Source organism: Balaenoptera ricei, chromosome 17, assembly GCF_028023285.1.
Source record: "Balaenoptera ricei isolate mBalRic1 chromosome 17, mBalRic1.hap2, whole genome shotgun sequence".
NCBI lineage: Eukaryota > Metazoa > Chordata > Mammalia > Artiodactyla > Balaenopteridae > Balaenoptera > Balaenoptera ricei.
The window spans coordinates 597,993-612,089 of record NC_082655.1 but is presented as its reverse complement, the minus strand read 5'-3'; the positions used below and the strand labels follow the sequence as shown (position 1 = coordinate 612,089).

The window sequence follows — 14,097 nt, the reverse complement described above, 5'->3', positions numbered from 1 at the left end:
GCGCGCCGGTCCCGCCCCTTGCGCAGAGTCGGTAGCCTCGGATTGGTCGCCGTGGCTTCCGGTACCCTGGTGGGCGGAGCCGCTGCCCACCTGTAGGCGCATCGCATAGCTGAGCTTGCGTAGCGGAGCACGCCGAGCGGCATGCGGGAGGACGAAGGGGACGTGGGCGGGTCAGCCGGTGGCCTCGCCTCCGTAGGGTCGCCGATGCTGGAGGCCGGCCCGAAGGCGGAGGCGGCGAAGCTGCTGCCCTTCCTGGCGCTCGGGGCGCGGGCTGACCTGCAGGCGGCGGCGGCGCAGCATGTGCTGGCGCTGACCGGCTCGGGGCCCGGCCGCACGCTGCTGGCCGGCCAGGCGGCACTGCTGCGGGCTCTGGTCGAGCTGGCGGTGGCCCCTGCTCCCGCCCCGGCCCGAGACGCCGCTCGCGCGCTAGTCAATCTGTCCGCCGACCCCGGCCTGCACGAGCCGCTGCTGGCGGCCGAGCCCGGACTACCTGCCCGCCTGCTGGGCTGCGCGTTGGACCCACAGTGGCCCTGGGCCGAGGAGGCGGCCGCCGTGCTGGCTAACCTCAGCCGCGAGCCGGTGCCATGTACTGCGCTGATGGCGGCGCTGGCGGCCGCTGAGCCCGGGGAGTCGGGCCTGGAGCGGCTGGTGCGCGCGCTGTGCACTCCCGGCTACAACGCCCGCGCGCCCCTGCACTACTTGGGGCCAGTGCTCTCCAACCTCAGCCAGCGTCCTGCGACGCGCGCTTTCCTGCTGGACCCCGACAGGTGAAGCCCAGGGCGCTCGCGGGGAGGGGGTGGAAGTGAGCAGGGACGGCACTGAGTGGTCTTTCCCTCCAGGTGCGTGGTCCAGCGGCTGCTGCCCCTTACCCAATACCCGGACTCCTCGGTGCGCAGGGGCGGGGTGGTGGGGACACTGCGAAACTGCTGCTTCGAGCACCGTGAGTGGTGGTGGAGAAGTTGTCGTGTCGGGGAATGGGAGGAATAGACTGGACCCCGGGACCCCTCTGGACTGGCCTCCATTCCTGTTTCTCCCCAGGACACCATGAGTGGTTGCTTGGGCCTGAGGTGGACATTCTCCCCTTCTTGCTACTGCCCCTGGCTGGGCCTGAGGACTTCTCCGAGGAGGAGATGGAGCGTGAGTGGCTTGGGTCGAGCCTCAGGGTTGGTCTGGCAGGAGGGGAGGCCAGTGGGGGGAGAGGCAGAAGGAGGTGTCCAGATCAGGGCCCCTCTGAAACCTTCTAGCAGGGAGTTGCTGAGCACAGATGGGCCTTACAATGGCAGGGTCTTGCCTAGCAGTCCAGGGGCCAGCATAGGGACCCAGTGAATTCACCCCTAGGGCTGCCCGTTGACCTGCAATACCTGCCACAAGACAAGCAGCGAGATCCTGATGCCGACATCCGCAAGATGCTCATTGAGGCCATCATGCTGGTGAGCAGGAGTACTGCTACATTAACGTCACCCCCCCCACACACACACTTATATATTGGCACACTGATGTCTGGATAACCTCTGCCCTCTCCCAGCTGACGGCCACGGCACCTGGTCGGAAGCAGGTGAGGGACCAGGGAGCCTACTTGATCCTGCGCGAGCTGCACAACTGGGAGCCAGAGCCCGATGTGCGGGTGACTTGTGAGAAACTCATCCAGGTGGGTGCAGGGTTGGGGGAGTGGTGGATGTCCACAGCGTGCCAGCCAGCTGCTCACCTGTTTCCCCTGCCTCTGCCCTGCTGGCAGGTTCTTATTGGGGATGAGCCAGAGCATGGCATGGAAAACCTGCTGGAGGTGCAAGTACCTGAGGATGTTGAGCGACAGCTGCAGCAGCAGGACCGCCAGGAGCAGGAACAGTGCGAGCGGGTGCAGCAGGCGCTGGAGCTGGCCCCAGAGACACAGGCAGAGGTAGCCGCACCCACCTGAGGCCTGTGAAGCCTGCCACCAGCTCCGGGCCCACCTTTGCTCGCCATCCGTCCAGGCCTCCCCGACCAGGTCTGCCTGCAGCCGCCGGCAGGCCTCTGGGTCCCCTTGCTCTGAGGGTGTGCCCTGCTGAGAAGCAGAGCTGTTCTTAAGCGCCAGGTCTTTGCTGAGGGTTGAGGGCACCTCCCTGTGCCCTGTTGGCTCCAGCAAGAATGCTGGTTGCTCAGAGGAGGACTGTTCAGCCAGAGCTGGCCCAACCCTATGACTTGCTCAGGTATCTCCAGGGGGATGGCCAGCAGGGCTGGACAGAAAAACACTGCAAGCCCGAGGGGCTAGCTGGAGCTTCCCAGTCCCAAGGGTGCTACAGGGGTCTGGGCATAGGGGGGCACCCAGGTGCTTGCAGTGCCCCTTGGTACCAGTCCCACACCAGGCCTCTCCATCCTGGGGCCCTGCCTGAGACCCAGCCTCAAAGGGCTCACCTACTGAGATTTTCACCAGCCACACCCTGTCCTCGGAGCACTTGCTGGGTGTCGCCTCCCCTTCATGCTCCCCACCTTTCCACCTGTGCCCAAACCTACCCTCAGTTCTTTGCACGCTCCTCAAGTCCCGTTTCCCAGTCTTGGACTGACCTGATGCCCTCGCTCTCCCCCACTAGCTAGGCCCTCTCCCTGGTCGGCTTGCCTGAGCCTCAGCTCCCCAGAACCTCTCGCCTACCAAGCTGAGAGCCTCCCTGATGTGCCTGCAGCCTTGCCCTTGGCTCAAGTCTTTCCCCTGACCACCCTCCAAAGCTGGAGGCAGCTTCACTGGCGCGCCCATCAGGGCTGGCTTCTTCATGGGTGCCGGGTGTCTCCCTCCTCTGCGGTCTCCTCTCTATTCCCCCGCTCCCCCCAAACAAATTAAAGCTCTGGCCTGGAGGTATGTGGACTGTTTTCCAGATGCCCCAAGGCCCGCGGCCCTCTTCCTGCATTGAGAAGCCCACACCGTTGGCTCCACAGAATAAACGCTCTATTTGACCTTGCCCCCACCCTCCCGCCCGCCCTCAGTTAACCAAGTAGTGCCCAGGCACGCTCCGGATGGCAGACACGGAGCAAAGCGACAGCGGACGCCTGGAGGGGCCCACCGCGCAACTGGCCGTCTCCGTGCTCCAGAGTCCCAGCGCGGCAGAGTCGCACCTCGTCTCGGGGGAGACTCCCTGGGCTCGGGCGCCGGACCACAGGCGCTCTCAAGGGGGGGGTGCCCTGTTGCTGGGGTCGCCGCAGGTGCAGGAGCGGCCTTGGGGGATCTGAGTCCGCGCTGGGCTGCACGTTGTCTGGGGACGTTGGGAGCTGGGACTCCTCAGGCTTCTCTGCAACCGACCGCAGTGGGAGGGTCACGTGGGGCGCTGAGGAGCCGCCCACCTGCCCACACTGGTGGGCATGCAGCACCTGGAGTGACGCCGCCGAGCACTGTGCGGGAAGAGCGCATGCGCGGCGGGCAGCATCCAGTGGTGCGCGGCCACCTGCTGCAGGCGCAGGCCTCGGATCAGGTCCTGGCACTCTGCGGGTGAGGGCTCAAGGATGCGGCCTACAGATGCCACTGCCCCCCCCCCGCCCCTCTCGCACCCCAGCCCGCGGCCATCACGGCCAACAATGCCGGCAGCTTGGAGGGGTCGTCCCATTCTGTCTTCCCAAACGGCCGGAGGGTGTCCGTGTTTCACACGTAGGGAGACAGGCAGAGAGAGGTGAGGCGGCCTGCCCTGGGCTAGTGCAAGGTTCAAGCTTAGCGGGGCCGCCAACCCATTTCCCCCCCTCCGGACCCAGCTCTCTCTTGCCGCCCACCTGGGTGCGGGCTGGGACGGGGGAGGGACGCAGGGTGGAGGCGCTCACCTGGGGACAGGCCTGGCCGTAAGGTGGGGCCCCGGCGCATCAGGTACAGCATGCGGTGGGGCTGGTGCTCCTTGAAGGGCAGCTTCCCGGTCACCGTGGCGTAGAGGATGACACCTCTGGGGGCATGGGCTTCTCAGGGCGTGCCCCCTCCCCACCCCGCCCCTCCCTAGGGGTCCTGGAGCCCGTGAGGTGGCGCTCACAGGCTCCACGGGCAGCCTGCCCCCCGCTGTACTTCTTGCTCGTGAGGACCTCCAGGGCTGTGTCGGCCACAAGCCGCAGAAGGTGCTCAGCAGCGAGTTCTATAGCCCCGACCGATTGGCAGAGCCGAAGTCTGCAGGGCGCATACAGGGAGGGCGGGGTGGCGGGTGAGGGGCAGGGTGTAAGAGAGTGGGCTCCTGCGGGATGGCTGTGTGGTGGACATGGGGCGTGAGGGGTGACTGCAAGTGTGGCTCTGGGCGAGGGTGGGGTGTAGGCCTCCTAGGGGGATTGAAGGACAAGGCAGACTGGGGCCAGAAGTCTGGAGCAAGCCAGTGTAGACGCTGGGTGCCTGGCTGGGGCAAGAGTGGGGTATGTGTGACCCGCAGAAGTTGACGACCTCGGTCAGAGTTGGCGCAGGCTGGGGGCAGGGTTGGGGTCTGGGCCGCAGGCTCGCCGCTCAGCTTTAGGAAGCCTCGGTCATCTAGCAGGATGTTCTCACACTTTAGGTCCCTGCGTGGGGAAGCGGAGGTGAGGCTGGGCCTGAGCTCAGGCGGGTCTCTCCATGCGGTGGGTGGGTGGGCTGGGCGGCGCCCTCAACTGCCATGCCTCAGTTGTGGCAGTGCGCCACGGCACTGACCAGCGGCCAGAACAGCCTGCGGGCCCCCTCCTGCTCCAGCCCCGGGCAGCGGTAGTGGTCGGACACGGCATTGATGTGCTCCAGCAGGTCACCACGGGCCGCCAGCTCCAGCACCAAGTAGGCGCGCCAGCTGTTCTGGTAGGTCTCGTAGAGCTGCACCTACTGGATCCCGCCTGCCTGCCATCAGCCCGAGGAGGGGCCATCAGGCACACTGGATTGGGGTCTCAGGATGGGGCTGGGCTCGAGCGGAAGGGTCCCAGGAGGGGAAGGGGGCAGGCCTGCGCTGGGCAGGAGGGGGCCAGGATGTCTTGGGGTCTCTGCCCACCACGTTCAGGTGCTTGTAGGTAGCATTGAGTGACGAGATCTCACGGGGCAGGAACTTGCAGGAGAACTCCACAGAGGCCTCAGCGGTGGAGACCATCTTGATAGCCACCTGCGGGGATGGCGGGTGGCCACCGTGCGAAGCCCACAGCCCCTCGGGGGCGGGATGTGGCAGAACAGGCCCTGTGGCCTTTGTGCACGTTGCTGAACTTGGCCGGGGCAAGGCGCGGTGAGCAGCGTCCTCGGGGGGCAGCTCTGGTCTTCCTGCCCACTCCTGTCCCAGGCACTTAGGTGTTCAAGGGGTCCAGGAACTGGGAGCGATCAGCCTGCCCGAGCTTTGGCCTTTAGGGAGGATGCAGGACCAGGAGGGAGCCAGAGCACCTGGGAAGTGCCTGAATGGGGTCAGGACAGGGGCCTCAGGGCTGGGCTGGAGGGTGAACCACGGATCCCCCACCCCATGGGGAGGAGGCGGCCTGCCTCACCGTGGTGTGGCGCTTGCCCCGCAGGTCAGAGGCCAGCTTGGAGTTGTGCTGTATGCGCTCCTGCATGGCATAGGCCAGGTAGACTTTGGAGAAGGCCCCAGAGCCGATCTTCTTGGAGGAAGGCAGGTAGCCGTTGTCCCTGCATTCGCATACCTGCTCCATGAAGGCTCTCTGGTCCATGAAGGTCTGGCCTGACCTTCTGGAGGTCAGGGCACTGCGGAAGGGGTTGGGGCCATCCAGCTCACCGCAGGGCCTTGGGGATGGGGGACAGGAGGCACGGCTGAGGCCTGACATGTGTTAGCGGGATAGGGGTGATGGGGCTGCAGGAGGCCAGCTGGGACCTGCGCCCCCTCAAGGCTGCAGCCAAGTTTCTGAAGTCTTGCTGAGACTGGGGCAGAGACAGGGGAGGGACCAGGGCTGAGAGCCCGGGGTGGGAGGCTTACACAGCTGCACAACCATGGACTGGCATGGGGGAAGGCAGGCTCTGGGATAGCAGGGGCAGATTCTAGAATGGAAGGTTCTAGAGCTGTACCTGCATTGTGCCCTGGAAGGGGGTGTCCTATCCCCCAGGACTTGCTTGCCCTAAGAACATCTTGCTGGAACCAGCCCTGCCCTGCGTGAGGCCCATTCTCTGGGGTGAGAACCAGAGGCCTTTTTTTGGCGGTGCTGTGAGGCTTGCAGGATCTTATTTCCCTGACCAGGGATTGAACCCAGGCCTTTGGCAGTGAAAGTGCCAAGTCACATCCACTGGCCTGGGGACTTCTCTGGTGGCACAGCAGTTAAGAATCCGCCTGCCAATGCAGGAGACCCCGGTTCAATCCCTGGTCCAGGAAGATCCCACATGCCATGGAGCAACTAAGCCCGTGTGCCATAACTACTGAGCCTGTGTTCTAGAGCCCATGAGCCACAACTACTGAAGCCCACGCGCCTGGAGTCTGTTCCACAATTAGAGAAGCTACCGGAATGAGAAGCCCACACACTGCAGCGAAGTGTAGTCCCTGCTCGCCGCACCTAGAGAAAGCCCACGCACAACAGTGAAGACCCAACGCAGCCAAAAAACAAAAACAAACAAACAAACAAAACACTGGCCAGCCAGAGAATTCCCAAAGCCACCCAACCTTCCTCTGCTGAGGCCTGGAAGCTTCTGCTCAGGCCAAGACCTGCTGCAGAGGCCTTTCCCCCAGAGCTCTCTACACACTTGATGACACGTTCCCAAGCAAGCAAGTAACCCTCGCCCCCGCCTGGGTCCACCTCAAACCCCCAGCTCCAGGAGAGATGAGCCAACACAGTCCCTCCCTTCTCCTGGCCCCTGGCGTCTTCTGTGAGTGCTTTTACCGTGGGGAGTAGCAGCCAGTGTTTCCTGAGTGCCTGCTGTGAGCCAGGTGCTGTTCTAAGCTGCAACTACCAGCTCCCAGAGTCCTGCTCCTGTGCACAGACCACGCCCAACATGCCTGTCCTGCGGTAGGCAGTTCACAGCCAGGATTTCAAATCTGAGCACCACCAAGCAATGCCCCCTTTCCAGACGACACAGCTGAGGCCCAAGTCGTCGTCTCTCTTCTGTGAGCTGGATGGCACAGTGGCTGGGGGCTGCCGTCCTGGCAGTGTCTGTGGACTGGACTTGTCCCCACTGGGATCCAGTCCATGGGGTGCTCCCACTGCAGGAAGAGCCTTAGAATGCTTGGAATTGAACTGCTGCGACACATTTTGTCATCCCTGTCGGACTGTGAGCTGCTTGAGAACAAGGCTGGTGTTTGACATTCCCTTGCTCACCCACAACCCTTGTCTAGCAAACTGCCTGGATTATAGAAAATATGGACAAACTAACTGGTTTGCTACTGACCTGGGGGTTAGGAAAAGAGAAGCTGCTCCAGGTATTTCAAGGGGAGGGTAACGTTATATTTGTCTTTCTCTTTCTGACTTAACTTCATTTAGCATCATAATCTCTAGGTCCATCCATGTCCCTGCAAATGGCATTATTTCATTCTTTTTTATGGTTGAGTAGTATTCCATTGTATATATGTGCCACATCTTCTTTATCCATTCATCTGTCAGTGGACACTTAGGATGCTTCCATGTCTTGGCTGTTGTAAATAGTGCTGCTGTTAACACTGGGGTGCGTGTATCTTTTCAACTTATAGTTTACTCCAGGTATATGCCCAAGAGTGGGATTGCTGGCTCATATGGCAACTCTATTTTGGATTTTTTGAGGAACCCCCATACTGTTTGCCATAGTGGCTGCACCACTTCACATTCACACCAACAGTGTAGGAGGGTTCCCTTTTCTTCACACCCTCTCCAGCATTTGTTATTTGTAGACTTTTTAATGATGGCCATTCTGACTGGTGTCAGGTGGTACCTTATTATAGTTTTGATTTGCATTTCTCTAATAATTAGCAATGTTGAGTATCTTTTCATGTGCCTATTGGCCATCTGTATGTCTTCTTTGGAGAAACGTCTTCTGTGCATTTTTTAAAAAATAAATTTATTTATTTTATTTATTTTATTTTTGACTGAGTTGGGTCTTCATTGCTGCATGCAGGCTTTCTCTAGTTGTGGTGAGCCGGGGCTACTCTTCGTTGCAGTGCATGGGCTTCTCATTGCAGTGGCTTCTCTTATTGCAGAGCATGGGCTCTAGGCATGCTGGCTTCAGTAGTTGTGGCACGTGGGCTCAGTAGTTGTGGCGCACAGGCTTAGTTGCTCCGCAGCATGTGGGATCTTCCCGGATCAAGGCTCAAACCCGTGTCCCCTGCAATGGCAGGCGGATTCTTAACCACTGTGCCACCAGGGATGTCCCTTCTGTGCATTTTTCGATTGGTTTTTTTTTTTTTATTGAGTTCTATGAGCTGTTTGTATGTTTTGGAAATAAAGCCCTTGTTGGTCGCATCATTTGCAAATATTTTCTCCCATTCCATAGGTTGTCTTTTTGTTTTGTTTATGGTTTCCTTTGCTGTGCTAAAGCTTTTAAGTTTGATTAGGTCCCATTTATTTATTTTTGCTTTTACTTTTATTGCCTTGGAAGACTGACCTAAGAAAACATTGGTACGATTTATGTCAGAGAATGTTTTGCCTATGTTCTCTTCTAGGAGTTTTTTTTTTTTTAGGAGTTTTATTTATTTTTAAATTTTATTTTATTTTTTAATAAATTTATTTATTTATTTAAATTTATTTATTTATTTTTGGCTGCGCTGGGTCTTTGTTGCTGGGCCTGGGCTTTTCTCTAGTTGTGGGGAGCGAGGGCTACTCTTGGTTGTGGTGCGCAGGCTTCTCACTGCGGTGGCTTCTCTTTGTTGCGGAGCACAGGCTCTAGGTGCGTGGGCTTCAGTAGTTGCAGCTCGCGGGCTCAGTAGTTGTGACTCGCGGGCTCTGGAGCGCAGGCTCAGTAGTTGTGGTGCACGGGCTTAGTTGCTCCGCGGCATGTGGGATCTTCCCGGATCAGGGCTCAAACCCGGAACCCGTGTCTCCTGCACTGGCAGGTGGGTTCTTAACCACTGGGCCACCGGGGAAGTCCCTAGCAGTTTCACTGATGCCTGCTCATCTTGATTCCCACGGTCTGTTGGCATACTGGACGTGCGCCTCCAGTTTGCGTGTGTGTACCTGTTTGCGGAGGGTTCCTCGGCCCTGGGGTCTCTGGGGTGTTGGTTGGGTTTTCAGTGTGTGTTCATGTGTGAGAGATATACGGCATGACAGTGCCTGTGTGTGTCCAGGTCAGGCCCACGTGGCGTGTGTACCTGGACAGGTATGTGGTTGTGAGAGGACCGGCTTTGGGCGCACTGACGCGCCGAGCCGGCGTCGCCGATGCCTCTCCCGGTATGTGGGGCGGTGTCTGTGTGCCGAGATCATCGCGGTGTAAACGTCGTACGAGGACACAGCAGAGTGGGAAGGGAAGCCGGGTCCCGCGCCTGCGCAGTGGCCGGCGGCACGCCCTGAGGCCGACAGGGCGGCCCTACTGGCGCCCAAGTCAGGTGTGGCGGTCACGGGGCGGCCGGGGGCGGGGCCTAGCGGGAGGCGGAGTTTGCGCACTCTGACTCTCTGGGGTTCGGGGGGCGCCGGGTGGAGAGGGCGAGAGGGACGCACCTCCGACCAGTGAGCGCAGAGGTCGCTTGGGGGCGGAGCCGGGCTGCCGCGCGCCAGGCCACGGTTGGCGGGGGGGGCGGTGGGCTCGCCGCGTGGCCCCGCCCACTCCGGTCAGCGGCAGGCGGGAGGGCGGCGCCCGGGCTGCGGCTGCCGCGGCTCCTCAGGTAAACGGGGTCGGGCCGGGGATCGGGGCTGGCGGCGGTCACTCGGCGAGGCGCCCCTCGGGGAAGCCTGGGCTGCGCACTCTCGGGCCGCCCCTGGGCCAGCCCGCCGCGGGAAACCGAGTCAGGGGGAGCCTCTCCAAGGTCACCGGGCGAGCGCGGAAAGGGTCCCGGGCGTCGCGGGGCCGAGACCACCCCCTTCCCCGGGCTCAGGTGCGCCCAGCCCCGCGCGGAGCCGGATTTGCCGCGTCACAACCCGGAAGAGGGCCCTGGGAGGCGAGCCGCTCACATTCTTCCTCGCAACGGCATGGGGAGCCCGGCCCCCGTGCCCGTCCCCTCCCAGGGTGGGACTCGGGGTACCTGGTCTCTGTGCCCGTCTCCTCCCTGGGGGGCGCTCGGTCCCCAGTCCTAGCGCCTGTCGCCCCGGAGGCGTGTGGTCCACGTCCTTGCTTCCCCGGGGGGGAAAACGGGGTCCTCTCTGTGGGAAGCTAAGCCTAAACCCGAAGAGTCCCAACGCGCAGGGGCCGTTGTATTCGTTCCATTTTCTCTTTGACTGTCGAGCAGGGAGGTACTTTGTCCACAGTCCTGAGGATTACTGGCCATGTAAGGTAGGCGTGAAGCTGGAGGGCTGCAGGAAGTCCCGCTGGCAATCCGGGTGAGAGCTAGGTGGTGCTAGGCCAGGGCTGGCTCCCAGTCCCTGGGCTCTTAGGCCCAGTTTGGGGTTCTGGTTTTCCTGGAGCGCCAGCACAGCTAGGGCCTGAGGTTCCCCTTTGCCGGCCCAGCCGGGGTGGGGGCGGGGCTGACTGGTAAGCTCAAGGGCAGTGAGGCACAAAGGGGTGTGGGGGGCAGAGGGGGCGGGTGTGGGGATGTAAGCGGGGGCGGCTGCCTGGTGGGGGGGCAGGTGGGGTTGGGGTGGAGGCTGGCTTGAGGGGACCACTCTGGAAAGGGATGGTGGTAGAGGTGGGGAAGAAGGTGGTCAGTGAGTCACCGAAGGGTGTGGGGAGGGAGATGGAGGAACAGGAGGGGGTGATGCTGACCTCTGACCCACGTAGCTGAGTGCATGATGACACAGGAAAAGAGGCAGGTGAGGTGGGGGTCGGGGAGAAGTCGGGGTGACGATGGTGTTAGAGCTGTTGAGTGTGCGTGGCGATGGTGGTCCAGATGGAGATGGCCAGCAGGCGCTGGGCCCCAGGAGACCCAAGCGGGAATCATCAGTGTGGGACACTTGAGTGGTGGCATGATTGTGACGTCGTTGCCCCTATGGTCCTGGCAGCCAAAGGGCCTGGGGATGCTGTTGTCAGCAGGGTCAAGTGAGCACGCGTCTCTCGTCTCTCTTTGGTGTCAGAATAGCATCACCTGGAGTTGAGCTGTCTTGGTTACCTTGAAACCGACGTCCACGCTGCGGTGGATTGTTTGGACCTGCGTCTTGCTGTTTCTCACTCCTCCAAGGCTGTTTGCTGCCTGCTGAGGGCCCTCAGTGGATCAGAGGTGGAACCCGTGGGTGCTTGCCTGCTCCCTCGCCTTCACAGCTGTCGCCTGTGCCTGGAAGCAGGTGTCTGTGCTTAGTTCAGACCCAGGGTCCCCCCAGGCCCAGGTGAACAGCCGGGTCGCTGCTGGTCTGTGATCAGCAGCCCCAGACCTCGTGAGCCCCTTCATGGAGCCGAGTTACTTGATCTTCTTGAGGTAGGGCCTCCAGGAAAGCTCCTGCTCAGTGCTCAAGGAATGTTGGCTACTGGGCGTCATGAGAAATGCGCTTTCTCCACTGAGCTGGAGGGCCGCCCAGTTTCGGGGGTGACACTGCCGGGCATGGCTTGTGCTGAGAAACAGTGTTCTCAAGGGACTGTTTCCTGGGTCATCTGCCCCGGTTCTTGTCGGTGACTGTGGAAGTTGATTCCTTCTCTAGCTCCTGTGCTAAGAGGGGAAGACCCTGGGCCTTGTGCATGGGTGGGGGTGGGGTGTTCCCGTGGCCCCCCAGGGCCTCCTGATTTCCCAGTCTCCCCTCACACACCTATCCTCCAGACCAGCTCCTGGCTGCCTCTGGGCTGGGCTGTGTGTGGCCTCCTTGGCCTCCCACACCCACTTCTGAACCCCCTCCGGCTCAGCAAAGTTGGATCAGCACCTCTGTTAGCGTGTGCCAGTTCGTGTGGCAGCCATGATACAAGTGGGCATCTTTCAGGCCAGGGGCTCTGTGGGTGGGGGCAGCACCTGGTGGGCATTACTAAATGCCATTGAATGAATGCTGAGTACAGGTGAGCTAGGAGGAGGGGTGGGAGGGGGAGGAGGGAGCTGCTTCTGCGCTCACCCACAGCGTGTCCAGCATGGGAAGGAGGACCCTGTTGGCCCTGCTCCGTGCCCTGTGCTGGGAGCATCTGGGCAGGTGTGGAGGGCAGTGCAGGAGCCAGTCCTGGCGGGCAGTCCCGCCCCATTGCTGACCAGCTGCTGACAGCACGTCCCTCGCAGACCTGCTTGGCCGTGCAGATTAAAGGAGATGGTGCCTCGTCGGTGCATCCCGTGGGACTCAGGAAGCCTCCCAGACCCTTCCCTGTCTCTGCACCCCCTTCCCCTGCAGCGTGTTCACCTTGATTTGCCATCAGCTCTGTGCTCACAGGTCTGTCTGCTGCACAGACCTCCTGGCCTTGGGGCAGGGGCAGCAGGTGGAAACTCACAAAACCGGTCAGGCCCGGCTCATCCACCAGCCAGGTAGTTTATACTTACTTGGCTACCACCTTTTTCCAGTGCTTGTTTTTTAAAAAGTCTAACCAGATCCCTGATTGACATATGTGTGTTTTCTAACACTCTGTACTCACGGGAGGGCTTCTGTAGACGGATGTCGAGAGGTGGATGATCCCGTCACGCAGTGCGACCATTTGGGCTTGTGGGGGACACTCCACGGGCTCTGCTGGTTGTACGCACCTGTGTGGTGGCCACAGCACTGACAACGTCTGGTGCTGGCGGAGCGCAGCTGTGTGCAGGCCTCACTCCCAGCCGCTCACTCGTGACGTGGGGAGAGCCCAGTGCTGGACTGGCCGTCTGCCTGCCGCCCGCCTTCTTGTTTGTCTTGTTGATGCGGATGAGCTCCTTTGCATGTTAATATTAGACAGATTAGCCTCTTGTCATACCTGTTATGAATGGTTTGACTTGTTTCGTCTTGTATTTACTTTATACTCCACTGAGGATGGGGTGAGTTGTGAGAGTGTAGGGTTGTGGGCATAGGTGTATGGATATGGATATGGTCTTCAATTTATGTATGTTTTTGACTTTCAGAAATTAAAAAATTTTATATAGTCAACTGAACAACATTCATCAAGGTGTGTGGGTTTTTGTGTCTGGCTTAGAAAGTCCTTTCCTACTCCAAGACTATAAAATGTGTACTTGTATTTTCTACTTAGGACTTAACATGTCATTTTTACATGTAACACTTGTATCCATCTAGCATTTATTTTGGGGTAAGGAAAGATGTAGGGAAGACTTATTTTTTTCCCTAAGTGCCCAACTAGCTGTTCCAACACTATTGGCTAATCTGTCTTCATTATTTAAAATCCTCCCTTTCTTTTTCTTCCTTATTGGTGTTTATTTCTGGACTTTCTATACAGTTCTGTTGATTTGTGCACCTCTTCTTAGAACAATAGCATAGTTTTAATTACGGTAGCCTTTTAATACGTTTTAACATAACATAGGACAAATCCTTTTCACATACTTTTCAAAATTTAGTTGGCTACTCTTGTACGTTGATTCTTCCATATGAACTTTGGAACCATTTTATCAAGCACCCTCCAGTAGCCTGAATCACATATTTGTAGATGAAGGAAAATTGACAGTTTTATAATATTGAGTCTTATGGAAGGATTTTGGGTCTTTTCCTTCAATGAACAGCTTTTGTTTGTTTTTTGAAATTGCATGCATACTAAGGATATAAACCACAACTCTTCTCCCCACTCACAGTGTGCTGGAGCAGACTGGCACACACAACTGTCACTGTTTGGAACTGATGCCACAGTCCCCGTAGGAGCCAGGGCTGCAGGAACACTGGGTCACCCGCTGGAGGGGTGCGCTAAGGCACTGGCCCTTGAGGAATGAGTGGGTTTCCCGGGGTGGAGGGGGCAGGGCGGGGCAGGGTGCTAGTAGGGACCAGCAGAAGCAGAGGCGCGAGAGCCGAAGCCCTGGCCCACGGCGTTCAGGTGCTGGACACCTGCAGCGTGAGGGGCGAGAGAGAAGTAGAGAGGGGCTTGGGTCTAGGTTGCGACAGCCCTCGTTGAAGGTGTTGGTTTGATTCTGTGGGCAACAGTGAAGATCAGTGAGAAGCGGTGTGACGTGATGTGACCTGCGTTTGACAAAGGCCAGCACTCAGCGTGGAGGAAGTGGCCAAAGGCAGGGTTAGGTGAGATGGCCACCAGGGATCAGCTCTCAGAGAAGGAGCAGGGCACCTGCTGCCTGATGTGCAGGGTGG

General features: G+C 59.5%; 2 protein-coding genes across 11 annotated transcripts in view; both read left to right on the top strand.

Annotated features, from left to right (window-relative positions):
* The first annotated feature begins 79 nt into the window (after positions 1 to 79).
* HGH1 (HGH1 homolog) lies at positions 80 to 2,826 on the top strand. Its single transcript, XM_059901444.1, has 6 exons — positions 80 to 767; positions 840 to 940; positions 1,039 to 1,137; positions 1,339 to 1,430; positions 1,526 to 1,648; positions 1,736 to 2,826. Exons 1-6 carry the CDS (start codon positions 142 to 144, stop codon positions 1,913 to 1,915), a joined length of 1,221 nt encoding a protein of 406 aa, XP_059757427.1. The 5' UTR covers positions 80 to 141; the 3' UTR covers positions 1,916 to 2,826.
* Positions 2,827 to 9,459: 6,633 nt separating this feature from the next.
* Positions 9,460 to 14,097, top strand: part of MROH1 (maestro heat like repeat family member 1) — a 68,423-nt gene continuing 63,785 nt past the window's right edge. For 5 of the 10 annotated variants that reach the window (XR_009498569.1, XM_059902358.1, XM_059902357.1 and 2 more), the window contains exon 1: positions 9,462 to 9,653. The gene's annotated coding sequence lies outside the window, so the exon portion shown is untranslated. Of the gene's footprint in view, positions 9,654 to 14,097 lie in introns of all 10 variants that reach the window. The other 5 variants (XM_059902361.1, XM_059902363.1, XM_059902356.1 and 2 more) reach the window with 3 other exon arrangements.